The following is a 27196-nucleotide window of genomic DNA, read 5'->3' as shown; positions in this document are numbered from 1 at the left end:
ACCAAGAAGATGAATCCCTGCAGTCACGAAAGCTTTAAATCGAAATTTGAATATTTTAATTGAGCCAATCAGCTATTATTTAAATGGGGCTATCGTGATGAAAGCCTCAACAAATGTGTAAATCCTGTGCGTGTTACTAAATTTGCATAATTTTATTGGCACAGGGCACACGTCTTGGGTGCGTAGAACTTTCTAGAGTGTCTCATCCGCAGAAGAAGAAGATGATGATAATGGTGACAGCACCCATCCCACATATCCGGACCTCCCAACAACCATCGTCGTCATCATCATCAACCACCACGTGTGTTCACCCGGCGTGCAAATCTCGCGATATCTCGCATTCATCGCTGTCTTAAGATGCCGCGTAATCTCGCGAGATCTCGTGGAGGCGGATCTCAGTGGGCGGAAGCCCGCCCACCCCACCGCTCCATTCATCGCGCGCGAATCCATTTTATATTCCCTCCCACGTTTGCGCGCGGCAGCCAATCAAACGCGAGCTTCGTTGCACCACGGGTTCGCTCCCGACCAATCGCCGACCGGCCGCGCGTCGAAGCGCTGTAGGCTTTTGGAGGCAAGCGCGGCCCCGGTTTGGCGCGCATTGTTACAAGTAAAGAAAGTAGCGAGTTTGTTAAATTTCCCATTTTAATAAACAATCTTCCTTCGCCCCGGTCATGTCCGAGGACGAGAAGAGCGCGACGGAGGCCGAGCGCCGTCAAAGCGAGGTGAGGGGAAATGGCAACTTTGTTATTGTTGTTAACCCCGAGTCGCAGGGAGACATCGGCCGCGCCGCGCCACCTCCTCGCGGGCCTCTCTGCGCTCTCCCCGGGTAGGCCGGCCAGGCAAGGCCGAGGCTATTCTGATAGCGGTAGGCCGCAGCACGCGGTGGCGTCATTATAATGATTACCTTTTAAATGAGTGTCGTGTGGTGGTTTAGTTTGTATTCTTCAGTTCTCCGTCGCGTGATGTTATAATAACGCATTATATGTGCTCAAGATGTGAACGAATAGTCGTGGAGTGGAAGGCAATGATTGGAACGCGTCTGGATAGGACGTCGACCTCGGTTATTATTACATCGCAGAATCGTGATATGATCTCTCCCCTCCCCTAAAACATTTTTGTTTCGTTTGTTACATGTCGGCCTCATTCTGTTATGATTATTAACGTGTGTAGAAAGCAGCAGGCGGCCTTCTGGAATATTTGTGTTGCTACTTGGTTTGATTTACGCCAATTTAGACGTTTCTTCTCATCTGTTTTTTAAAACAATACTGCGTCAGTGTCCCATTGACATCGAGGTTTGTTGCAACGATGTGCGTGCCCTTGTTACTTGCATTGCTGTATGGAGGTGTGACATGGCCATCAAATCTTAACGTTTCGTCTTCTGGTCTGGAATGTAAACAGTCGAGGGAGAAACCGGCGACTGGCAACACTTGAGAACACAGTGTAATCATCATGGTTGAGTGGAGGAACCCGAGATTAAAACCCATGTTTTTATTCTTGCCGGCTCCGCTGTCTTGACAGGCACTGAACTATCTGGACAACCTTACATTATGCATTTTAAGTGACGTGCCGCTGTTGATGTCGATTAGTGAGTGAATCGTGTTGAAGGTTCCTCCTTGGTGCTGAAGCCGCTCGACTGATGTTGAAATTGGCGTTGTCATTGCCATTTGGCCCGGTTGATAGTCGCAGTGTTATTCTTCGGGAACGTCTCGATTAATCTCAAAACTCTTTTTGCAGGAAGAGGGAGGGTTTTGTATCGGAGCTTTATGGCCAAATCAACCGGAATATATTCATGTTAACGGTTACATTTTCTGCTGGTCGAGGGCCGCCTCACACCCTACGGGTCCACCCATTACCAGACACTTGATATCACTTGTCAGTACGGGTTGGTGAAGGCGGTGTGCATTGACTTTGAAGCATAGTACGGTGCAATGGTAGGGTTTTAGCTTAACTGCCTGCTTGCTCACAACATAGCAGCCTTTTACGCTTAGTGGTCGACCATTGAAGTACGGTCAACCTGCTTAGCTTCTAACATCTGACGAGATTGGTCGCTTTGTGGGTGATTTTTCCGTAAGGACGTATAAAATCACATACATTCATAAACAAAACTTTCTTACAAACTAAAGTATTTAATAAGCATTAATGAGATTATTCAGTATCCCTTATATCTAAAGAAGGTCCATTGTGTGTGCATGTTATTTTTGTACCGCTAGCAGGATATTATATGCCCGTGTACAAATCAATTTACCAAATTTGCTAATTATCTGACACTAACAGTCGATACAGAAATTGCCAACAGGTGCGTAACTATGGTGTTTAGAAGATGCATATATAATTTACATCGCATCTGGTTAAAGTATTGCACGTGTAGATGTGCAGTCCTCTTTTTCTTCTTCAATCTACTGCTGAATTAGGGCCTCCATATGCCTGCGTTGGTCATGGGGATTATTTGACTGTTTAGTTAGTGTTGATTGATGAAGGTCGGGAGCATAGACATGAAAACGTAGAAGTATTTTACAGGTACAAAAAATGTGTTTGCCATCCTGCCATTCTTTGCCCACCATAGCACCACAGCCCTATGGTGATTGCCCATCCAAGCAGAATCCAGGTTCAACCCTGCTTAATTTTCTGTGGCCGTGTTGGGTCATAGAGTGTCTTATAACACAAACTTATCCACATCTTTACATAGCCTAACCCAGAAATCAATTATGAATCGTCATGTTGACTCTAAAAAACTATGTGCCAAATGAAAGTACAAATTAGCATTCGATGTTGCAATCGTGGACGTATGAGTTTATCTACCTTGTATTTTTTGTTTAATTCACGGCTGTGAGTGCCTGAGCTTGCCGGTCGGCGTGCAGGTGTCTTTTGTGATTGTTTTGTGTAACCCCAATGCGACTGCTGTACATCCCCTCAGGTGAATGATCCATCGTTCTCGCCAAATTCGCCGTCAAGAAACGCCGTCCCCAAGCCCGAGACCAAAGCACCAGACCCAGAGTATGAGAACAAGATGGTGCGTACTGAATGAGTGGGAATGAAAGAACAAATGAATGAGTTTTCTTTTGGCATTTCACAATTCATCCTACCCACATTCACCCAACCCACATTCTGTTATACGATGATATGTTACGATTCTATGATTAAATCAATGTTTTTTTGTACCGACTAGTGTGCATCTTCGTTTTTATGGTCTCTCATTTTTTCTGTCTCGTTAGTACTGTGGTGGGCGAACACATTTGTAAATGTTATATGGAATGATTTCACGTGACTCTTGCCACTGTTCAAAAATATATTTTATTCCGGTATTGAATTATGAACCGGATTTGTGACATTCCATTGAATTTTTGAGGTTGGGTAGGGGTGAACATGTACACCTCAAGTTTTTATGCTCATTTGTACTTATCTATTACTTCCATCCTCAACCTAAAGGGAGACTTTGCAGGAAATTAGCATGAAACAAAAATAACTTTTTACGTGCACATTTTGATGTATAGATTGAGAGGGTAAGAAAACATTTGCATAGATAATTACTCGAATGGAGCGGTGTAGCAGTTATTAATGCTCTTCCCTATGAACTCTGCGACCTGAGTTCAATTCGTTGCTTCATGTAATGTGATTTACACCAGCCTTCTAGTCCGATTATCCAAATAACTAATAATATGAAAAAAAGTTAACTGACATGTAATGAGTTTTCACCCAGCAATGTTTAACGTGTTTGAAACGCAAAATACATACAATCGCAGCACCGACGAGGACGCTAACATCAACAGGGATAATTAATGTATTGGCTCATGTAAATGAAGCACGCTTTAGCATCGGCGCTCTCATTAATCACGTAAATGATGCGTATTAAATTAGAAGGGTGTCGTTCCTGGGCTTCATACAGCACGAACATTGATTTGTGTGACGCTCGGCAAACCACAGCTCCTGATTTCCTAGGATGAAGTGTTACCCTTTTGGTTTTGCAAGCTGTGATTTTCGTCTCAACAAAACAGGACATAGATGTAGCATAGAAACATAGGTTACATATCAATAGAGATGTCTGTTGATAGGCAGAGCCAAAGAAGAGACCCATTCATATCCTTGATAATTAATTTGTATTATTGCAGCAACTCCACTGCAACTCCAAAACAATATTTAGGCATTAATTATGAAACTCTTGTCGATTGCGCAGTGGTTAGTGTGTAGCACTACTAACCTTTCCTGGGTTCAAACCCCGGCCTCGGCTCACAGCAGTGCCAAGTGAAATCTGAATCGGTGATGGCCCTTCTCTTACTCCCTTCATTAACCGGCACTATATTTTCTTTAACCCAGTAGTGCATGGCGAAACCTTGAGAGATGGTAGGCTCAACACCTGGCCTCACTCAAATGGCTCCACTTGGATTGCGAGTGCTGGAGGAAACCCTATGTGGTAACCTTGAGCCAATTAATTTTTTTCCCGTCCGACCCGCCCGTGGGCTGACCCGCCGCAGAAAACGGATCGCTCGAACCGCTTCGAGTACCTCCTTCAGCAGACGGAGCTCTTCGCCCACTTCATCCAGCCAGCGGCGCAGAAGACTCCCACGTCGCCGCTCAAGCTCAAGCCTGGGCGGCCGCGCGTAAAGAGTGATGAGAAGCAGAGCCTGCTGTCGGTCGGCGAGTGAGTTCGCTCGCCTCCCACACCCACCACAGGGGTCTCGTCGAGCCGCCCTATAAGAGGAAACCGCGCCATGGGGAGGGTTTGATGAGCGTGTAGCGGCGGAGGGTTGTGTTTGTTTGCTTTTAGTTGGAGGAGTATACACATTGCGGTGTGATATGCAATGATGGGGTTTGATTGTGTAGTACTGTGTTTGCATCGTGGTGTTCTTGTGTAGTGGTATGTGCTTATGTAGTTGAACTTGTGTCGTGGAGGGGTGTGTTATTGGAGGTGTGGGGGGGTGCGCTTTTAGCGGTGTGTTTGCATAAATGGAGTTTGCGTGTGTCGTGGAGAGTGTGGATGTGTGTGTGTGGTGGTGAGTGATCTGCATTGGTTGGAATGTGGTTGGATATTACTGGGATGTGAGTGATGGGATTGAAACCCGGATTCGAACCCAAGATCTGGGGCCTTGTCAGCTTGTGCTACATCTTCCTACAGTTGGTGACTGAAAGAGTGGCATGGTGACACTGATTTCCTTACTGCCCTTGTGCCCCACCTCCCCCCCTCTGCAGCGCCCGCCACCGACGCACGGAGCAGGAGGAGGATGAGGAGCTGCTCTCTGAGAGTCGGAAGAGCGCCAACGCTCTCCTCCGCTTCGAAGAGTCCCCTTCCTGTAAGTTCCCTCGCTACCATGTGGCTCCCTTGGGCACTTGGTATCGCCCCGAAATGTAAGGGTGGGTTCACACTACATTTTTAACTTGCGCGAATTGAGCGTTTGGTACCTTACGTGAAAACGCGTTCACACCACCGCAGTTTAACTTAACGTTGGTGTCATGCGGTTTGTCGTGTCACGTGTGATGATTGCTTGATCATCGCCTGATTGCCACTTGTGAAATTTCAAAGCCTGTGGCTCCCCCCACCTTTGTGCCACCCGAACCCTGCTCACAATGTTTACCTCTCACCTCTTACTCTGTGCGTGCACGCATAAATAGGTCAAAGTGGCATAGTGGTTAGTGCACTATCTTACGAACCCGGCGGGCCGAGTTCGATTCCTGACCACGGCTAACATCCGTCGCAAATATTTGAACCAATTCTTAGGCCTTCTCTCGGTGAACTCAAGGTAAAAGGAGTACCTTTTAGGGTGTCAACGTCAGAAAAGGTGAGACGGGTGTCTGTGTGTGCTTACAGATGTGAAGTGCGGCACGATGAGGGATTACCAGGTCAGGGGTCTCAACTGGCTCATCTCCCTGTATGAGAACGGCATCAATGGCATCCTCGCCGACGAGATGGTGGGTCCTCTCCACCAGTGCCTCTGCAACACCCCCCACATTTCGTTTTTACATGTGTTTTAAGATGAGAGCTGGGCTATTCGATTATTTTAGCAATCATTTACCGAGTATTGGTTTGGTTACTCGGCTCATCGGATAACACAAAGAATAGTAGAAAGTACAGTAAAACCTTGGATTGCGAGTAACTTGGTCTGCGAGTGTTTTGCAAGACGAGCAAAATTTGTAAATACATTTTTAACTTGATAAACGAGCGAAGTCTTGCAATACGAGTAGTACGTATACGCTTTGTCTGCCGAGCGTCACGTGATCATAACTGAGCCGATGGTTCTTCTCTCTCTTGCTGCGGGATTGTGGGCAATCGTCTCCCATGCTCCTCAAAAGGAGGCAAAAGCAAGTGTCATTGGATAGGTTCCTTGTTAAAGTCGCACAAAAAGAAAAAGATTCCAGTGGGCCAACAGATAGCAGTGATTCCGTTAGTGAAAGTCCTACACAATAACCCTCCTCTCCACTCTCTCGTCTCCCTCACACCAGCCACGATTAAATTGAATTAATAAATTTGATTACTTTACATTACATTTAAATAATTATCATAAAATGTTGTATTCATAATTTTTACATGAATATTTTTGGGTTGTGGAACGAATCATCTGAGTTTCCATTAGTTCTTATGGGGAAATTCGCTTTGATATACGAGTGCTTTGGATTACAAACACGTTTCCGGAACGAATTATGCTCGCAATCCAAGGTTTTACTGTAATCTCAATTATCTTCCCACGTGTGTCTCTGGACGAGAGGTTATGGGCGGGTCTTGTTGGCGTCACTGACATCGTCCACAGTGTCTCTGAGCAGGGCTTGTAGGGGGTTGGTCGCCCCCACATTGGGGGGTCGTGGGGGGGGCAGATTAATCTACCATTAAAAAATAGGTACAATATTTTAGTTATTGATTTAATAATTTCAGCTGTAGATTTGAGACCGGAAAAGAAACACATGGATGAGAGAACAAAGGCAAGGTAAAGTCACGTAGAAGGGAAATAATGAAATAATAAAAATAAAACATAATAAAATAATTTTCACGACGTTTCGGCCACAACGCAAGCAGCCGTCCTCAGGTGAAGACAGACGCTGTCTCCCCGACAGACCTGCTTGCGTTGTGGCCGAAACGTCGTGAGAATGATTTTAATATGTTGTATTTTTATTATTTTATTATTTCCCTTCTACGTGACTTTACCGAAAGAACCAAGAAGATGAATCCCTGCAGTCACGAAAGCTTTAAATCGAAAAAAAAGGCAAGGTATTTGCGTCCTGTCATCTTGAGTAAACTAAGTGGACGTGTGCAGGACACAAGCTTAATACAAGTTAGCTTGTGGTTATGACTTTTAAATATATATATGTGATTTTGTCTATTTTGTCATTGAAACATTTTTTGTTGTGATAATGACGAAACAGGGTCTGGGAAAGACACTGCAGACGATCTCCCTGCTGGGCTACATGAAGCACTACCGCAACATCCCAGGCCCCCACATGGTGCTGGTGCCTAAGTCCACGCTGCACAACTGGATGGCCGAGTTCGAGCGATGGGTGCCCTCGCTGCGGGCTGTCTGCCTCATTGGAGACAAAGACCATAGGGTAAGCGCCAGCCAGCCCATCGTTCCACTCATTGACCAAAATACACATGGGCACATCCGCCCATCGTGCTCAATGCCGGTCAGCAAGCTCGCACTCCTGTCCGTATGGAGCCATATCATGGTACGCAACCATCAACACACACGCCCATGAGAAAGCACACAAAGACAAAGATCCCCAATGCAGACTATGTTTACACACGGCACCAGGTCTTCATGAGCTGACCTAGGGGAGGCCCTGCATTGATTAGCCATGACTGGCAATTCAACTCTGGTTGCTCAGTTCGTATACACGTTCACTAATTGTACCACTGCTCCCTACACCCAATACCACAAACACTCTTCAACACACATTCATTGGCACATAAACTCCTCCACCATATGTGTAAAGTTGACAACGTGCTATTGATAGGAGTTTCACAAATTCAGCAGTCCTCTTTGTATGTGCATAAATATATATATTTACATTCATATAAAATGTCAAATTTTACATTTTTTTTAGATCATTTAAATGATGTTATAATTGAACATGTCTTGACATCACTTCCTATGCAGTTATATCACTTCCATCAATCTGAAAAATACATAGAACATACATATATACTCATAATAAAATCCAGTCGCACCCTACGCATCTGACAGTTCTGTGATGCACGCTGACGCCCACTTGTCGCAGGCGGCGTTCATCCGCGACGTGCTGATGCCGGGCGAGTGGGACGTGTGCGTCACCTCGTATGAGATGATCATCCGCGAGAAGTCCGTCTTCAAGAAGTTCAACTGGCGCTACTTGGTCATCGACGAGGCTCACCGCATCAAGAACGAGAAGTCCAAGGCGAGGCCCCTGCACGCGCTCATGGCTTATTGACCACGGCAACCCGGTCACGCCTACCCAGGGATGGCCAGCCGGTCACGGGCACTCGATCACAGCCACCTGGTGATGGGCACCGACGACCAACCCATTTTGTCAGAATCAGAAAATTCATTTATTAATACTGGAGGAATCCGTTGAGCTATCTAGCTCTTTTTAAATCCTTTATATTAAGTTCACTTGCTTGCGCGCTTACGACCGTGCAAATCTTTCGGTCGTTTTTTAACCCACTTCCCGTGATCCAATCGAGCTGACATTTTGCACACAGACTCGTTGTGCGTGACAATTTATTTTCGTGAAATTTTTTTTCCAAAATTTTCCACTTTTTAGGAAAAAAAAAATTTCACTAACACTATCATATATTTTTCCTAAACACAGAAAATTATTCAAGAAAACAACAAAAATGTACAATATAAACAATCATACAAAAACTGAAAACCTTTAATCCTTATATACGACTTTCCTTATATTTAATTTAAAATACCAATGTGATAAAAATTAAACTCTTACTCAAGAAAAACAGAAATGAATAATAAAATAAAACCGATGCCACGCATATAAAGGATTTATAGTGAAAAACTTTGTTTTTACGGGTTAATTTTTTCACAGATGTCCAGTATTCGCAGATGTCCAGTTGTCGGAGCTTGGTTGTAGCCTTCAGTGGATCGGCTTGAATGCACTCATTCGAGAATGGAGAAGGAAACTTTAATTTGATGTTGGTCAGTAGTTGGCATCGTGGACGGTATGTAGGCTGATGTTGTAAATGGCAAAAATATATATATTCCAATATATTTCCCCGCAATTTAATCCCATTTGTGCTATCGGTGTAATTTTATTGCACAAAGTATCGGTTCAGATCTCTCACAGAGCAGTGCAACTCTCCGTGTTCGAGAGCGGTCCAAGGAAGCGAATGTCACACCTATCTTCTTGGTTCTTTCGGTAAAGTCACGTAGAAGGGAAATAATAAAGTAATACAAATAAAACATAAAACATTTTTTTAGTTTATTATTATTTTATTATTTCCCTTCTACGTGACTTTACCGAAAGAACCAAGAAGAATAATTCCTGCAGTCACGAAAGCTTTAAATCACAATTTGTCACGGCTATGTCCGAGACCCATTCAAATTACCTTGGGTCCAGGCTCGAGTCAGCACATTCCCACTTTCCCAATTTGATGACTTGTTACAATGAGGGATTATGATTTGCTTTGCAAAACTATTTCTTTGGTCTTTACATGCAAGAGTGTCCATTGAGTAATCCCATTCTCCACATAAATTAAAGTTTATTATTCTTGCGAGCATTATTTTTAATGGAAATCTTATTTAGAACACCTATTGTTGTCACATCCATATTCAGCATTGAATGTGAGAGCTCAGAAACAGTTGAACCAGGTTTCTGTAAGTCACAATATCAATTCTAGATTTGAAGCTTTCGTGACTGCAAGGATTCATATTCTTAGGTTTTATCCGGTAAAGTCACGTAGGTAAAAAATTAAAATTAATACGTGACTTTACCGAAAAAACCTAAGAATATCACAATATCAAGATGAGTAGTTCCTGTCCAACCGGGCACCTCTAAGCGTTCCGCCTCCGTTGTCTTCTGTCCCACAGCTGTCTGAGATCGTTCGAGAGTTCAAGACGACAAATCGTCTGCTGTTGACAGGGACGCCATTGCAGAACAACCTGCATGAGCTGTGGTCCTTGCTCAACTTCCTGCTGCCCGATGTGTTCAACTCTGCAGATGTGAGGCCCCATACTGCCCACACGCCTGCCCTCTTTCTGAAAGCCCCACAGGCCTTAATGAGGCCCTGGAAAAACTGCCCCACCACCGCCCTGTTTTAGCTTTTTAAACATTTACCGAGGTGGTGGCTCGTAACGGTGCTAGAGACATTGAGCCGGGACCATTTGGAACCTGTGTTTGAATCCAGGTTTCGACCGTTAAGCCGGAAGTGGAGTGAGCTGATGGTCTCAACCAGTGACTACACACAAAAAATCCATGCAGGCTTGCGTGCGGTCACATCAGATTGTAGCAAAAAACATTAAAACATTCAAACTATTGTGATATTTTTACGCATTTTTCACTGTGTAGTGTTTTTCTGCCGTTTGCTTGCAGTTGGTCTGTCAAAAGGAATACTTTATGTATCAACCAATTAGCAAGATTGTTGACCTTCCCCCACACTTCCCATTAGCGTGGCTGGCTACATACGGTGCGAAAAAATTTCTACATAAATACGTTTTTCGTGAACTACAGTTTTTCATCTCTCCCACAGGATTTCGATTCGTGGTTCGACACCAACAACTGCCTTGGCGACCAGCAGCTGGTTGAACGTCTGCACATGGTGAGAAATTGTCTTCTGTTCAACGATCGCCATGGATCAGCACCTCTGCGATCCTCATTTCGAATTTAGATTTCAGTGGCCTGTGATTAAACCTGTGTTCTCAAGTGTGTTGAATTGATGATAGTCTAAGCCCGGTCATTGATGACTGATTAAGAACCCCAACGCATTAAGTTTGGCTCTGTACTTAATTCTACGGAAGGGGGACTCGGAACCAGAATCGGATGTTACTCGCCGCTATTATTAGCCGTGGCGAGGAAATGTGAGTTTTATTTTGCCAGCTTCGTAGTGTAGTACACTGACCACTGGGCTACTGCTCTCCCACAGATGTAATCCACTGCGCTCTCTTCCTCCTGTTATGGCACCTCAGGTGTTGCGACCATTCTTGCTGCGTCGCATCAAGGCGGACGTGGAGAAGAGCCTGTCCCCCAAGAAAGAGTGCAAGATCTACATCGGGCTCAGCAAGATGCAGAGAGAGTGGTAGACTCCTCACCCACGTGCATACATGAGACACACACACCACCCCCCATAGTCCAGTGCCTCGACTGGCTACCAATACAATCCTGAGTCCATTTAAAGATTTATTCACCGTCTTCAAGATCCTCTGTGAACTCCGCCTCTGCCTACGTCTCCTCTCTCATCTCGCTCTATTCCCCTCCACGGACTCTCCACACCAGGAAACAAGCGTTTGCGCCGAACCCTCCTGTTAAACATCGCTCAGAGGAAGGTTGCTCATTCTCCTGTTCTGCCCCAATATTCTGAAACTCCCTTCCCCCTACCAACCTCCATCCGTGCTGTCATCTCCCTTCCCGTCTTCATGGCCTTTTTTTTTGTGCCTCACTGCCTCTATAAAAATACATTTACTCATTGTGTCCATTTATTATTGCCTGTAGCCTTGGCACCATGATCCTCTCGCCCGTATATCTCTCCTCAATCCTTTTGCCCTCCTGCTCCACAGGTACACAAAGATCCTGATGAAGGACATTGACATCCTGAACTCAGCCGGCAAGATGGACAAGATGCGCTTGCTCAACATCCTCATGCAACTGCGCAAGTGCTGCAACCACCCGTACCTGTTTGACGGCGCGGAGCCTGGGCCGCCCTACACCACGGACACCCACATCGTCATCAACAGCGGCAAGATGGTGGTGCTCGACAAGCTGCTGCCCAAGCTGCACGAGCAGGGTGCGTCCGGAGGGGTGCGGCAGTCTGCTCGGTCGTTGGGAGGCGGGGGCAGGGCTTGTGGTGTCTGGTCGGAGGGCAGGGCCTGTGCGAGTGGTTAGGGTAGGGGGTGCACTAGCTGGAAAACTCGTGGGAATATTGTGCGCTGTGTCACCTGTTGTCTTTCATGTAGTTGTGAGCATGCAGCCAATGCGAACAGTCCTCACGTGGTCAAAGATTCGTATAAAATTGTGTCCTGACAAAGGTATTTGACGGGCGTATTTGGTACTGAGTTAGATGGGGATCTTTGTCTTTGTTCTGCAGGGTCCCGCGTGTTGATCTTCAGCCAGATGACGCGCATGATGGACATTTTGGAGGACTACTGCATGTGGAAAGGGTACGAGTACTGCCGTCTCGATGGCCAGACGCCGCACGAGGATAGACAGGTGACTGACCAGCAGCAAACATGCACACACACATGACCATTTGCATGTTTTACCCAAACTAAAGCCATACGCTAGTTACAGACATCGTATTAACTGTTCAGAAAAGCAAGTGGCCTTGGAAAAGGCACGTTGTTAGGAGGGATGATGGTCAGTGGTCAAAATTTATGGTACTGGTAGGAACCTCCTGGTTACACCAGCCCACAGGGGATTATTGTGTCCATCCGTCATGCAGTAAGGGGCTGGGTGGGAGGGGAGGGGCTGGGTCGGGAGGAGAGGGTGAGGAGGGGCTGCGTGGGGAGGGTGGGGCTGGGTGGGGAGGAGCTGGGTGGGGAGAGTGGGGAGGGGCTGGGTGGGGAGGGTGGGGAGGGGCTGGGTGGGGAGGGTGGGGCTGGGTGGGGAGGGTGGGGAGGAGCTGGGTGGGGAGAGTGGGGAGGGGCTGGGTGGGGAGGGTAGGGAGGGGCTGGGTGGGGAGGGTGGGTGGGGGGTGGGAGGGGTGGGGCTGGGTGGGGAGGGGCTGGTCACCCCGTGGTGCCCTTATAAAACTCAACGTTTAACCTACTCACGTCGGCTTGTGCCCGCCCTCACAGTCGGGCATATTTGCGGCATACACCACGCCGCCGTTGACCCTGGCCAATGACCGAGCAACCCAACGTTCCTACCAGCTCTCTCCGCAGGAATGTGTTATACCAGGGCCTTTAAAAAGTATATATGTTGTTTTAATTGTATTTCAATAAGAGCCCGGTACAGAGCACGAACCGCGAAGCAGGGAGGGTTACAGAAACTCCGCGGACATAGGTGTCCCGTCCTCTGTGCTCCGAGGTTTAGAGGAGGGAGGAGATTGGGCTCACTGCCCCACAAAGTGGGGACTGCGAGCGGGGTATATTTACTTTAATGTGGGGAGGGAAAGACGAGGGAGGAAGAACTTACGTAAGAGAATAGAGGGAGTGGCTATAAGGAGGGGGGAGGATATCAGGGCCTTCTTAAAAAAGAGCCTTGAGACTCGGTCAGACTTCTAAAATTATTGTACGTTTAAGGAACGAACAGGATAGGACATAGAGGTTTTTTGGGTTGGATCGCGTAAATATATTAAAGTCAACTAGTAAGGGTTGTCACGTGAACAGAACATGCCAATTCGTCACTAGTACAGCACACTGTTGTGTTGGAGAGCCAAGCCACAACATTTAATCTGAGTACGACGTTTGGCCAGTAATTACAACCAGCTTCATCAGGCAACAGCCAGATTTGTGGAGAAGTCTGTTTAGTTCCTATATATAAGCGTAGATGTGGTGACCACGATTCTACGCTCTTGTGCCAAGTGGGGGGGGGATTACTGAGTCAACGTACATCATACATGCGCATTATGCAAGCCCTTTAAACTTGTCCTTCCTGTGTATTGTGTGTATTAAAATAGCCTACCAATGGTAATCCCTATTGAAGTCTGCTACGCTTTATAGACATGCATTTAAATAATGTATTATTTTATGATTCGTCTCCATGCAGCACTAAGGCGGTAGCTATCCAAACGGTTCAACATTTTTTTTTCTTTCAATTACGATAGATTCTCTAATTAGTCTTGGCCAGTAGTAGCTAGTTTTTGCACAGAACTTCAACATCAAAATCAATTGAGTGTCCTTGTGGGCACGCGTGTTCTGCTACCGCTGACAGTTGTATTTGGGATACTTGAATATTTCTCTGATGTTCTTTTAGTCTCGTGCTGGTCATTAGTCCTGTTTGCCCAAAATAACATTTACCTCATGTGCAGTTAATCCTGTACACACCTTGTATTGGTAACTCCGGTAATACATCTTTTGTAACAGATATTAATTCCTGTATTTTATGTACCGTGCCAAATCTGACTCGGGAGTTTTGTTTTTCCAAACATCTGGCTAGTTTATCAGTTACTCCCGCAATGTACGGTATTTTTATCGTTTTAATTACTTGGGCAGTTTTAATGCTCGTGTTATTTGACTTGGTTTTGGCATTCAATGTCCTGTTAATTTGTGCATCATTGTAGCCGTTCATTTGCAGCGCTACTTTAACATGTTGAATTTCACTTCTCAGACAGGACACACGGTACAGTGACAACAAAACAAGTTTCATACATTCTTGAATAAAATCTTAAAAATGAATTCGTCACTTCCTAAATATGTCAGAACCCTCGTGAAAAATAATCTCGAGACTCCATGAGGCTTTCCTGTATAAAGAAAGAGCTCGGTTATTATTAGACATAAAAGAGAAACATCAACAACAACATCACCATCTGTGTGTGGTGGTGGCGGCGGCGGCACTGTGCATGCAGGTATCGATTGCCGGCTTCAACGCTCCGGACAGCAGCAAGTTCGTGTTCATGCTGTCGACGCGAGCTGGGGGCCTGGGCATCAATCTGGCCACAGCCGACGTGGTCATCCTCTACGACTCTGACTGGAACCCCCAGGTCGACCTGCAGGCCATGGTGAGGCTGTCTCCACTGCTTGCCTGCGTCCGTGGGGACGCGCGTATATTTGAGGTCGCGCGCGTGTGTGCGCGTCGGCGAACGCCATCTGCTTAATTATGGCCATCACCGTTGTTGGCGGTTGTGACTTTTGCCTTCGTCGTGGTTGTAGATGCTTTGGTAAACTGCAACAGTTGTCTGTGTTGCATTTGTTTTGTTGTGGCGGTTCTTGCGGTTGCTGCAATTGTTTGGTCACTAGTTTTGGGAGTTCTCTTTTTATCACGATTGTTGCAGTTGTTTTGTTTTTAATCATGTTTTTGTTAGTTGTGGCGGTTGTGACGATTGTCTCCGTTGTGGCTGTCATGGCTCTGGCGTTCTGGATCTTTGCCGCGGTGGTGTCGATTGACTATTCCACCCTCGCCGTGGTGGCCACCGTGCCCCTCCCCACCTTGGTGACCCTGTGTTTTCTGTGACCCTGTGTTTTCCGTGACCCCGCAGGACCGAGCTCACCGCATCGGGCAGAAGAAGGTGGTGCGCGTCTTCCGCTTCATAACAGAGAGCACGGTGGAGGACCGTATCGTGGAACGTGCCGAGATGAAGCTCCGCCTCGACTCAATCGTCATCCAGCAGGGTGAGCGCTCGTAATGGCCATGCCCAGGGGTCTGCAACCTGTGGCTCCGGAGCCGCATGCGGTTATTTACGGACCGCTTAGTGACGTTATGTATGTATGAGTGAAATCTGAACCTCGTTGACCGACATGGTGAAGTATAGCCAAACGACCCCCATGACCAATGAGGCATGGGGAGGCCCCTGTCTTACACAGCCGACGGTTCGAAGTCATTGACATTTTTCGTGTTAAAATAACAAATGCCATTAACCGTTAAAATATTCCTTCAGTGCAATTGTAACGTGGCCTCTGGTCCACACTTAACTCCACTTCCTCTCCGCCACGACCAGGCCGCCTGGTGGATCAGGTGGCCAACAAGCTGGGCAAGGATGAGATGCTGCAGATGATTCGCTACGGAGCTACGCAGGTGTTCTCTTCAAAGGAGAGCCAGATCACCGACGAGGACATCGACGTCATCCTCGAGCGCGGGGCCAAGAAGGTGCGTCCCTGCACACTTCCTGTGCATCGTGGATGTTGTCTTCCACCGCCTTGCCCTGCTATTATTGTGCCTTGCCGTTTCTTGTCCTGCTTTGAGGAGCTTTCCTCTGCGTTGCAATGCCTTTCATTGCCTTGCTCTGCCTTTGAAGTGTCTCCATGATGGGTAGTCCCACATTTGTGGCTCTGTTTCTCACTCTAGCAGACTTTCTGTTTATTTCTGTCTCAGTGTTTTTATCTCCGTCTGTTTCTTGTCCCATTGACGATACCTGTGGCTGACTGTCTTTCCCCATCCCATTGTATCTTTTTAACGTGTCTTTTATCTCAATATCTGTGTCTTTGTGTGCCTGTGTGTGGCTGTTTTTATACATCCTAATGTCTATCTCTATGTGGCTGGGTCGGTGGTGAGGACAGACGGCCGAGATGAACGAGAAGATGTCCCAGCTGGGCGAGAACACCCTGCGCACGTTCACCATGGACACGGAGTCGAGTGTCTACAACTTCGAGGGGGAGGACTACAAGGCCAAGCAGAAGGTGATGGGCCTGCCCAACCAGGAACCACCACCATGGCCAACCTGAACCACCACTATGACCACACACTGCAACCACCACCGCCTCAACACCATCACCACAACCAACACCACGATTACCGCTGCCACAACACCACCACCATAACCTATAGCAACACCACCATAACACCATCACTACAACCATCACGACCAACTCCAAGAGCATAACACAACCACCACAACCAACACGACCACCACAGTAACACTACCAAGACTACCTCCATAACACAATCATCACCATAACGCTACAACCAAAACAACACCAACACGATCCTGATTGCCATAACACCATTATCACCACGACCACCACCCTATAATCTGCTTTTAGTGCACAATTAAACACATTGATTGTCCACGCAACAATTTATTATTTGACATGCATATTTAAGTGTATTTTTGGTCGGAACAAACGAGATGGAACACAAAGTACAAACAGGACCAGACTTTAGTGGTGGTGGTGGTGACAGTTGTGGGTCATTCCTTGCTTGATGGAGTGTGCTTTGTGTTTCTCCACCCCCACTGCAGCTGAACATGACTGAGTGGATTGAGCCACCCAAAAGAGAGCGGAAGGCCAACTACGCGGTGGATGCCTACTTCCGTGAGGCCCTCCGTGTGACGGAGCCAAAGGCCCCCAAGGTAGGGTCGTCGCTCACCCATCCACCCAGTCACTTGGTCGCTTGCTAACCCAGTCACCCACTCGGTCGCTCGCTTGCTTACCCAGTCACCGGTCAGAGCAGGCCGGGCGGACCTGTTGCCCTGCACGTGCTGGAGGAGGAGGCTGTCACATGGCTCTGTGGCTACATGGGCTAACGTCCACTCACATGACATCGATATTTATTTAATTCCCTTGTGTACATGGTGCTCTGTGTAAAAGTGACGTGTAAAAAGCATTCGCTCACTAAAACCGGTCACTCGGTTGCTCTCTTGCCCAGTTACCCGGTCATTTGTCACCCACCCACCTCCTCGCCCACCCAAGCCACCTGCTGATATGATTACTCATTTTCTTTCTTACTCAGTCACTCATTCAGCCACTCCAGTGAGTCCTGTCACATGCTCACTCGAGAAGTGGAACCTGTTCACTTCTGACCTTGGTGTGTCACGTCTGCTGTCTGAACACAGGCTGTTACTGTAAAGTAAACACGAGAGATATATTGATGCATTTAGTCAAATTAATTATTGTGTTTGTGGTTCCCGCGTAAAATTATTCGTGTAAGAATACTATTTACCATTGTTTGCAGTTTTATTTAAACAACTGTCGATATGACAGCAGCTTCATATCACCGTAGATTGTGTGGATTCTACATGCACTGTATTGGGATAAAAATACTCGATTTGTGAATATAATCTTGGAAGTTCATCCATTTTAGGGAGGAGATGAATCGTCAGTATTCTTTGTCTTATGCAGACCATGCCTGAGTGCCATTATTTAAATCCCTGTGCATTTCGAGAGTAGTAGAACCTCTTGAACTCCACGACTGGCTGCGCTGCTCTGTGCAGAGATAAACATTTGGCTGCACATAGCGTCTGTATCAAACCCCCGACGCTTGTCCTTACCGTGTGCAGGCACCGCGCCCGCCCAAGCAGCCCAGCATCCAGGACTTCCAGTTCTTCCCCCCGCGCCTCTTTGAGCTCTTGGAGAAGGAGATCCTGCACTACCGGAAGACCATTGGCTATAAGGTGACAGGCCTGTGTGTCCGCATGGCTCCAGATGACGTTTGGCACACTCCCCACTCGGTGGGGAGAATGGGTGCCCCAAGCTCGCGTGTATGTGTGCGCGCGTGTATACCGCCTTTGTCACTGGGGAAACAAAGGCGGCCGGGCGTGGTGTTTTCCACCCACCCCCTCGTGTGCCGTGCCGGCCTTCATAGGTGCTCACTAACAGCACTTGCCCCAACAGTCTGTTAAGGCTATACAGGGAGATTTGTCTTTTTATGTCAGTGTATATACTGGGGCAAACATTTAGGTGTATGTATATTTGAGAGAGAGAGTTTATTAGTTTGTGTGTGTGTAGGCATGCCTGTGTGGGAGTGTGATTATGCATAATTTAGGCCTCAATAGATGCTCGCTCACAGCTTGCCCCAACAGTGTGTGTAGGCTACACGGGGAATCCTGTGCATTGTGTGTGTGTGTGCGCGCATTTGCACTTGTGTGTGCCTGCAGGTTCCCCGGAACCCGGACGTGCCCAACCCCGCGGTGACGCAGAAGGAGGAGCAGGGAAAGATCGACACGGCTGAGTCGCTCAATGAGGAGGAGCTCGAAGAGAAGGAGAAACTACTCACACAGGCAAGCACATGGTCAACCTCATTGTCATTAGTCATCGTGTTCCTTCTTTAACCTCATCATACCATGGCAATCGCCACGAATATCATCATCATCATCTTGGTCATCTTAATTGTCAGATTCACCATCACCATCATTGCCATTCCAGTCGTTGTCAATCATGCTGGAATGTAAGCAGGTTTGAACCTGGACAGCACTTGGATGTGGGTGACCACCATATACAGCATGGCTGCGGGTTGTGGGGCTACATGGTGGGCAGTAGGCTCACAGTCCTGGTGTGGGGGAAGCTCTAATCCAGCAGTAGGTTGACAAAAGGGGCTTGGTGGGTAAATCATGATTGTAAGCATGGATTTTAATTCGTGTAAATCGACCACGTTACACATCTGCGAGTTGCACAGCTTCGTCGAGATGCGCGCGCCCTCGTTTGGACGCTTTGTAAAAAGTCTAATTGTGTCGGCACGTCGTGACCTTTTTTTCATGACAGGGCTTCACGGACTGGAGCAAACGAGATTTTAACCAGTTCATCAAGGCCAACGAGAAGTGGGGTCGCGATGACATCGACAACATTGCCCAGGAGGTGGAGGGCAAGACTCCCGAGGACGTCATCGAGTACTCGGGTGAGCGCCCACCACGCCCGGCACTTTTCGTCCTGTTCTATTTATATTCTCCAGAGAGTCATTGCTAATGAGCACACTGCCTACGGGGATGTATGTTTGGATAGGGGCGTTCCAATGGCCAGTCAGACTTCATTGTTGGGTGTTCCGATTTTCTGTATGGATGTTGAACTTCCTTTGCACCGTACATACCTGAACGTGCTAATACTGGTAGGAATCTCCTGGTTACACCAGCCCACAAGGGATTATTTTGTCCATCCGTCGTGCAGGGAGGGGCTGGGTGGGGAGGGAGGGGCTAGATGGGGAGGGGAGGGTGAGGAGGGGCTGGGTGGGGAGGGTGGGGAGGGGAGGGGCTGGGTGGGGAGGGTGGGGAGGGGCTGGGTGAGGAGGGGCTGGTCACCCCGTGGTGCCCTTATAAAACTCAACGTTTAACCTACTCACGCCGGCTTATGCACGCCCTCACAGTCCGGCATATTTGCGGAATACACCACGCCGCCGTTGACCCTGGCCATTGACCGAGCAACCCAACGTTCCTACCAGCTCCCTCCGCAGGAATGTGTTCAGAGGAGCGCGGGGGAAGGACAACAAACTGAACGTAAAAAGCAGTTGTAAAGACTTGAGTTTTGAATCTAGATTTTAAAGTGCATTGGAGTAGTTGGTGGTAAACAGCAATTGTCAACATCGTGGCAAAAAAAATGTCTTCAACTTTACCCCCTACTGACAAAATCTTGGCAAGACGCTCCTAAACAATCTTAAAACACTAGGGGAATGAATGAAGCATCGTCATCAACGTGAAAGGATTGTTGTGAAACAACGCAGGAGAATGCAAAAGTGAGAAAAAATAAACACGGAATATAGATCGCCGTCGAGGCATGACGTTGACAGGTTCCGTTAACCTTGACTAGGATTTGAACGAATGGAACCCCCTTTGCCCGAAACAAAAAAGTAATCAACTGAAGAGGCAGCAATTTGCAGTGGAGAGTAGGGGCATAGAAAATGTAGGTTGGAGCACACTGGGCCCACCAAACACTAGCCCTTAGCAAACATCTCACCAGCCACTCACACTAACTTTGTCACAGACACTATCTTTATCCAAATAAGCAATCAGTCAGTCACTTGTACTCGCCCTCCCACTGACCTTGGCCGACTAGCCAACCAGCCATGAATACTAACCCTTGTCACTGACTTTGACTCGACCTGCTAACCTTCCCTACAATTCTGTGCCTTCAGCCCCCTTGTTATCTTTTTGTTCGTCTTTTGAGTTTCGGCATTCGCTCTGTAAACAGTGCCCCACCTGCCCACGTGATAACAATTGGCACGGGAGATGAACTGAATTTTGTCTGTACGGGTTTCGTGCTAACGGGCCGCTCGTCTCTCCCCCATGCCTGTGTCCGTGGCGCCGGCAGCGTTGTTCTGGGATCGCTGCAACGAGCTGCAGGACATCGAGAGGATCATGGCGCAGATAGAGCGCGGGGAAGCGCGCATTCAGCGCCGGATCGGCATCAAGAAAGCGCTGGACGCCAAGGTGAGGCTCTGCTGACGTCGTCATCCTCTTCCGTCACACACAACGCGAGCCGCGGCGAACAACTTCTCATAACTAAGCAACTCTCGGCGTTCTAAATCATGGTGTAGTAAAAGAATCATTGACACCGCGTTGGCAGTGATGAACAAGCGTAAATAACCACAAACTTAACACATTCGTCATTAACACCTAGAGAGGAAACGTATATGCTAATGTATAATAGGTGACGATATGAGCATTGATTCTGATCATAGGCAATGTTTCAATGCTTGAAACATCGCTAATTGTGTGTTTTCTTTTCGGGAAATGTTTTTTGACGAATGTGAGTTTTTTTTATTCATGCAAAATCATTGTGTGGTGGGTAATAAATGCCAAGTTTTATGGGTAGAATTATGCATCAATTTTCCATTTTTTTTTTGTCTAATAATTTTATTTCCCAATAGTATTATCGGTGCCATGTAATGAGGTGATTAACCTATCCGAATCGGTCACAGAGCAGTGGAAAACCCCGTCCGTGTTAGAAAACAATCCAGAGAAATGGATATCACGGACCTACTTCTGTGATCTCTTATCCACACAGTAGGGATTCTAGATTTGAAGTTTTCGTGACTGCAAGGATTCATACTCTTTGTTTTTTTCGGTAAAGTCACGTAGGTAAAAAAACACACCACCTGAAGAAGGACGCTTGTGTTGTGCCCGAAACGTCGTGATTTAATTTAGTTGTTTTTTCATTTATTTTATTTAAAATTTTCACACAGTAGGGGGCAGCACTATTCCACCCACCCTACCACAGAGCAATATGCGTCACGTGACAGTCAAACCAATATTTTTTTAATCGCGAAGCTGACATTTTTTGCCAGCGTAAGTGCTGAACCAAATTTGATGTTACGGATATTTAGTCCAGTCAGGCGTGACTGAAACTATCAACACAGGTGGCCGAAATCTGGATTCGAAAGTAAGATCCCATTGGTGGCTGCTCAGCGCTCTTGACACGTGTTTCTATTTCTTTCCATGTCGCCTGTGTCCGCAGATTGCACGCTACAAGGCGCCCTTCCACCAGCTACGCATCTCGTATGGCACCAACAAGGGCAAGAACTACACAGAGGAGGAGGACCGCTTCCTCATCTGCATGCTGCACAAGATGGGCTTCGACCGTGAGAGCGTCTACGACGAGCTGCGCCAGTGCATCCGCAACGCCCCGCAGTTCAAGTTCGACTGGTTCCTCAAGTCGCGCACGGCCATGGTGAGGCTTCCATCCTTCGTTGTCGTTATGGTAACCTCGCATCTTCCCTCCCCCCCCCCCCCCAGCGTTGCTACGGTAGCCGCATCTCTACTTCAGTTATCACCATGGTATCCCTGGCTTCTCTGGTGTTGCCACAGTAACCCTTGGCTCTCGCCCAGCGTGATCATCACAGTACTCTTGCATCTATCGCAATGGTACCCACGCCTTCTCCTATGCGTTGCTTGGTACCGTAACCTCCCCCTTAGCATCGCCACGGTACCTTTGCCTCTATCACCTTGGCACTATCGCCTCATATTGTCATTATGGTATTTCTCACCACTTTGTCACCATAGTACAATTCACTTTCGTGGTCATAATGGCACCCTTGCCTCTTCCACAGCATTGCCAAGATAATCTGCATGCTTAGACAAGCATTGGACATTTCTCATCTATTGAATATTGGCAGTCCTGGGCCAGTGATGGCAACCAGTCTCAACACGGGACATCCAGTAGCATCTGTTGGCCAGCTAGTAATTGTGCATTGTTTTGGCGGTCCGCGTGCTTCACCTGAGCGTGTTCATTCACCGCGCAGGAGCTGCAGCGGCGCTGCAACACGCTGATCTCGCTCATCGAGAAGGAGAACTCTGAGCTGGAGGAGAAGGAGAAGGCGGAGAGGAAACGACGCGGACCCAAGTCCTCCTCGGTCAGACGAAATTGCAGTGCAGATTGCACGCTGGCACTGCACTGCATGGTCACACTGCACGTGCGCACACCGCACGCTCGCATATGACAACAGCAGCCGCTGTTCACTACTGCCGGCGATGTCATCACAGCGCTTGTCAGGCTCAGTGCATTTTAAGTCCAAGTGCTGTGGCAGCAGGTTACAAGACTAACATCCAGGTGTTATGGATTAACTGAGAAAAACTGGGAGACACACCACCTCTGCTCCCCCGCTCTGCCAGCTTGCTCTGATTTTAGCTCGTATATAAACACACGTGCACAGAGAATATTCAGTTGTTTGGCAGCTCTGCTTTGAAGTTGGGCCATAATCCATCGTGTAAGTCTAATATGTATTGTATGTTTATGTTATAAGACGGTGTTTAACATTCAAATGTTGTTTCTATGCCCCCCCCCACAATTTTCTCTAAATAGTGCTACTGGTGTCATGTCATGGGACTTGTCAGTTCTCCTTTGAATGTTAAACCACTGACTATCAGAGGACCCAGCGTGGACCCACAAAAATTATCAGCAGTGTTCAAGGAGGATCTGTAACTGAAGCTCTGAACTAGGTTTGTTCATCCCTTGACATCGGTCTTATTTTGTGACCCATCTTTTTCCAGGCGCAGAAGAGAAAGGCGGAAAACACCCCTGATTCCCGTGGCCGCAAAAAGAAAATGAAGCTGTGATGGAATCACGGACTTTCAGGAGCAGTGAGATGTACGCCGGCACCGTGGGTCAGTCGGAAAAGTTGGGTTAGGAAGGGGGGGGGGGATGGAGAGGGTAGAGGGGGATAGAGCCAGTGGGGGGGCGGGGGGTGTGAGATGAGGTGCGTGTGCGGGATTTTACGTCTTCCCCAAACACGGCAGTTACATTGGCATCAGTGGCAGCGCCGGAGACGCCGCGCCGATGCCGTGCTGTCCAGTTGACAGAGGAAAGAAAAACGTCTCCAGAGGATCTTCAATGTCACGCAAAGCAATGAGTGTCAAGATCAAGAAGATTGTTTTTCCCCTAACAATGACTTGTTTATGTAATGAGCTTCAGGAAAAAGCACCGACCGGGAAGGGTAATGCGGCTTTTATTTTGAATTCACCAGCAGCGGTGTTTGTGAATTCCTACACTCGGCAAACTCTCCCCACCCACCCCAACTCCTTCAATTCCCCGAGGAATGGTAGCTTCTGTAACGGTTGCTACATTTCACACAAAGGCGCTTGCTCTCACACCTGAGCGATCGGTTGGGAAACTTGGTCGCATGCAACCAAGTCGTTTTTGGATGTGCAGTCGGTTTGCGCGAGCAGTTGTGTGACCGTTTGCCGATATCGCAGAGGCTCGCCTTGCAAGCGATCGGCTCGGAGATTCACGGCCATGCATTTCCTCAGGTGCACGTTGATTGGCCGTCACAATCCTGACGCGGGGTCGAGGGTGGTGGTGGTGGCAACTCGCGAGAAGGATGGCGCAGCTCTGCTGCTGTCGAGGGCAGTGCGCCAGACACTTTAGCCATGACCATGCATCAAGCTCTTGAAATGCAACTACTGGCTTAGATGTGGGCAAAGCAGTCGTGGCCAATTTAGCTGTGCAACTGATCGTTTGCAGACAAGTGGGGCATGCCATTCCCTCACGGGTAGGCAGGGGGGGGGGTTGTCGCTGTAGTCCGATGACCAACGCGGATTGGTCCAAGTGAGGGGATCACTTGGGGCTTCCACAGCGGAGTCGTAACCGTTGTAGCCACAGCGTCGTTATGAGTCGGCGTGGGAGAGCGCCCTCGTTAATTTTATTTCGGAGTGGAAATGTTTATAGTGAACGAGACTTAGCCCCGTTTGTTGTACTGTTCGTGTAGGTGCTCCCCACCGAGTGCTTGTGTTATTTTGTACTTTAGCCTTTTGACCATTCCTAAAATAAACTTGTTCAAAAAGAAGATTCTGCTTGATTGGTTGTTTTTGTCAGTTTAGCCCTCCGATGTGTTTTCAAAATATGTAGACGCTACATACCTGTCAACCCATGCGGTTTATCCGTATTCTTGTACAGGGAAATTGAGTTTTCAGGTCCCTACAGCGTACAGCCGTTTCAATACGGGCAAAACTAATTTTTGTGTTTCTCCCTTATGATGGGACTTTGTAGGATGAACGTTGAGATTCAAAGGGCACGGGGTGACCAATAATGTCTGAAATGGTCTGTAATTAGGTAGGCACTGATAAGGGGTTGACAGATATGACACTATGCCCCCCTTAACACATCTGTTCCGGTATAAGTATTTGTCTCATTCAGGCTGTTGTCGACCTACATGTAAACACAAATAGTAAATACGTACACATTTAAAAGAACACTTTTGCGGTCTGCAATGAATATCACACCGAGTGAAACAAATATAGAAATTATTGAGTAATGTACACGGCAAATCTAAATGATTGCATTCCATCTGTAACATTTTGCAAGGGTCGTGCAAGATTTAGTTGGGGATTTTAAGTAACTTAAGAAGGGTGGCATAATTTACTGTGGGAGATCGTTCTATTGATGCTATCAAATGTCAGTAATTTGTAACCGCTATATTACAAATGTAGCAAAGTTTGTTTATTTGGCATTGTTCTTCTTGGTTCTTTCGGTAAAGTCACGTAGAATTGAAATAATAAAATAATAAAACCTGAGGACGGCTGCTTGCGTTGTGGCCGAAACGTCGTGAGTTATTTTATTATGTTTTATTTTATTATTTCCATTCTACGTGACTTTACCGAAAGAACCAAGAAAATGAATCCCTGCAGTCACGAAAGCTTAAAATCGAAATTTATTTGGCATTGGTTTGTGCTTCCGTGCAGCGTTTTGAGATTTCTCACGTGACACGGTTTTTTGCTCTTAATTTCTGTTTGCGCTATTGCTGTACTTTGTTGTTTTGGTGACTTGCCCCCCAGGTCACTCTTGCTAAATGAGACTCGTAAACTGATCTTTCTCGCCTGGTGAGACAAAATAAACATTAAAATTCTGCCAGATCCAGCAGCTGTTGCGCAGTAAAAACACAGCCCAATTAGCACAGCCCAATTAACGGTCTCCATCATAACCCACCTCCTTCGTCCATCTACTGACACGTCCTTTAAGGGCCATCCTAACCATCTCATCGCAACCACAGTCTGGCTTTTGGGATCTTTTTTTCCCCAGTTGTACTTTATATTGTCGAATAGCCTACAAGGCCCTATGTGACCAAATCGCCGGTCATGGTCCTGATCCCACGAGCCATCCGAAGTTGAGCAGAGTTTAGCCTGCCGAGAACTTAGATGGCTTGACCACGTGTGAGAGTCTAAAGTCTAAACAGACCGTTGTGTAGTATGCGTTTTACGCAGCAGAGGGCAGTGCAGAACATTTTTTATCTGACCCCAACCACCAACGCGCACTGACCAGAGTGGTGAAGCATGGTCAAACAACCCCCTCTCTCACTGCCTTGCACGGTGTGGTGGTGATCCCCTCATTCAGCTGTGGATTGAACGAGCAGGCTGCGTTATGTACCCAGTGGAATGAATGCATTCGTAGTCTTTAATGCGTGGTCACTAGCAATAGAAAATGTGTGACGTTCAACATAATGGCGTCACCAGGAATCCACGTTGCATTTAATGTAATGACGTCACGACAGGCTTTGCATAATCAACATACAATCGTATGACGTCACACGAGGAGCAAGCCACCAGCATTTAGGTAAACGGCAGCAGGCATTGCCTGCAATCGCGCTGGTGTCTATTATGTAATAACCGGCAATCATTCTCATCTCGTCGGTGACGTCACGTGCGTTCTGTTAGGGAATTTAATGTGACGTCACATTATTTTCATCCGACACATGACGTCCCCACATACCGTTAACAAAACCCCGTCAATGACGTCACGCGCGGTGTGCTGCATCATCTTCCACGCCGTGATTGTAAGAGGCACCCCAAAAAATGTATGCCCTGTGTCAATAAAGTTGTACAAATCTGGTCTCACCCACGCGCGCGCGCACCACTACCTCCGACACGTGCCTGAGAATGGATGTGAGCATGTGGACGAGGTGCTACGGGTCTGAAGCGTCCCCAGCAGACGTTGCATCATTACCTCGGCGACGTCACAATGAAGCATGGCCAAATCAAAACTAAAAAATAATGAAGCCACAACAACAGATCATTTTCTCACCTGAAGACGGACGCTTGTGTTGCGACCGAAACGTCGTTTTTTCTTTAATTTATTTTTTCTATCTACGTGACTTTACCGGAAGAACCAGAGAGTGTTGTTATTTTAAAATGTTACCAGGTAAGGCTCACCGGAGCTGTGTAGTTATTTTTCAGAAGCGACCTGGCTGCCACAATGATAGTCCAACGGGAAAGTGTCTCATCGTGTGCAAATGTGTAGCAGCCAACTCACTCTCCACGCGTGATGTTGTTTGTAAACGTGGA

General features: G+C 47.3%; 1 protein-coding gene across 1 annotated transcript; it reads left to right on the top strand.

Annotated features, from left to right (window-relative positions):
• Positions 1–531: 531 nt before the first annotated feature.
• LOC133349985 (SWI/SNF-related matrix-associated actin-dependent regulator of chromatin subfamily A member 5-like) lies at positions 532–25432 on the top strand. Its single transcript, XM_061563906.1, has 24 exons — positions 532–722; positions 2915–3010; positions 4470–4636; positions 5185–5285; positions 5801–5901; positions 7348–7527; positions 8200–8355; positions 10002–10133; positions 10661–10729; positions 11097–11206; positions 11685–11911; positions 12212–12333; positions 14633–14785; positions 15263–15395; positions 15722–15870; positions 16281–16400; positions 16961–17071; positions 17999–18112; positions 18596–18718; positions 19200–19332; positions 20736–20854; positions 21882–22094; positions 22666–22776; positions 23414–25432. Exons 1-24 carry the CDS (start codon positions 672–674, stop codon positions 23477–23479), a joined length of 3057 nt encoding a protein of 1018 aa, XP_061419890.1. The 5' UTR covers positions 532–671; the 3' UTR covers positions 23480–25432.
• Positions 25433–27196: the final 1764 nt, after the last annotated feature.

This window comes from Lethenteron reissneri, chromosome 32 (assembly GCF_015708825.2).
Source record: "Lethenteron reissneri isolate LAM-NWPU_2019-01 chromosome 32, ASM1570882v1, whole genome shotgun sequence".
Taxonomy (NCBI): Eukaryota; Metazoa; Chordata; class Hyperoartia; order Petromyzontiformes; family Petromyzontidae; genus Lethenteron; species Lethenteron reissneri.
The sequence above is the reverse complement of the archived record's forward strand: the minus strand, read 5'-3'. Positions and strand labels throughout refer to the sequence as shown.

Bases quoted from the DNA above. Each gene is read 5' to 3' on its own strand.
- LOC133349985 (XM_061563906.1), top strand. From the start codon at position 672: ATGTCCGAGGACGAGAAGAGCGCGACGGAGGCCGAGCGCCGTCAAAGC. The intron at 3,011-4,469 runs GTGCGTACTGAA...GACCCGCCGCAG, and splicing joins CAGAGTATGAGAACAAGATG to AAAACGGATCGCTCGAACCG. The intron at 11,912-12,211 runs GTGCGTCCGGAG...TTTGTTCTGCAG, and splicing joins GCCCAAGCTGCACGAGCAGG to GGTCCCGCGTGTTGATCTTC.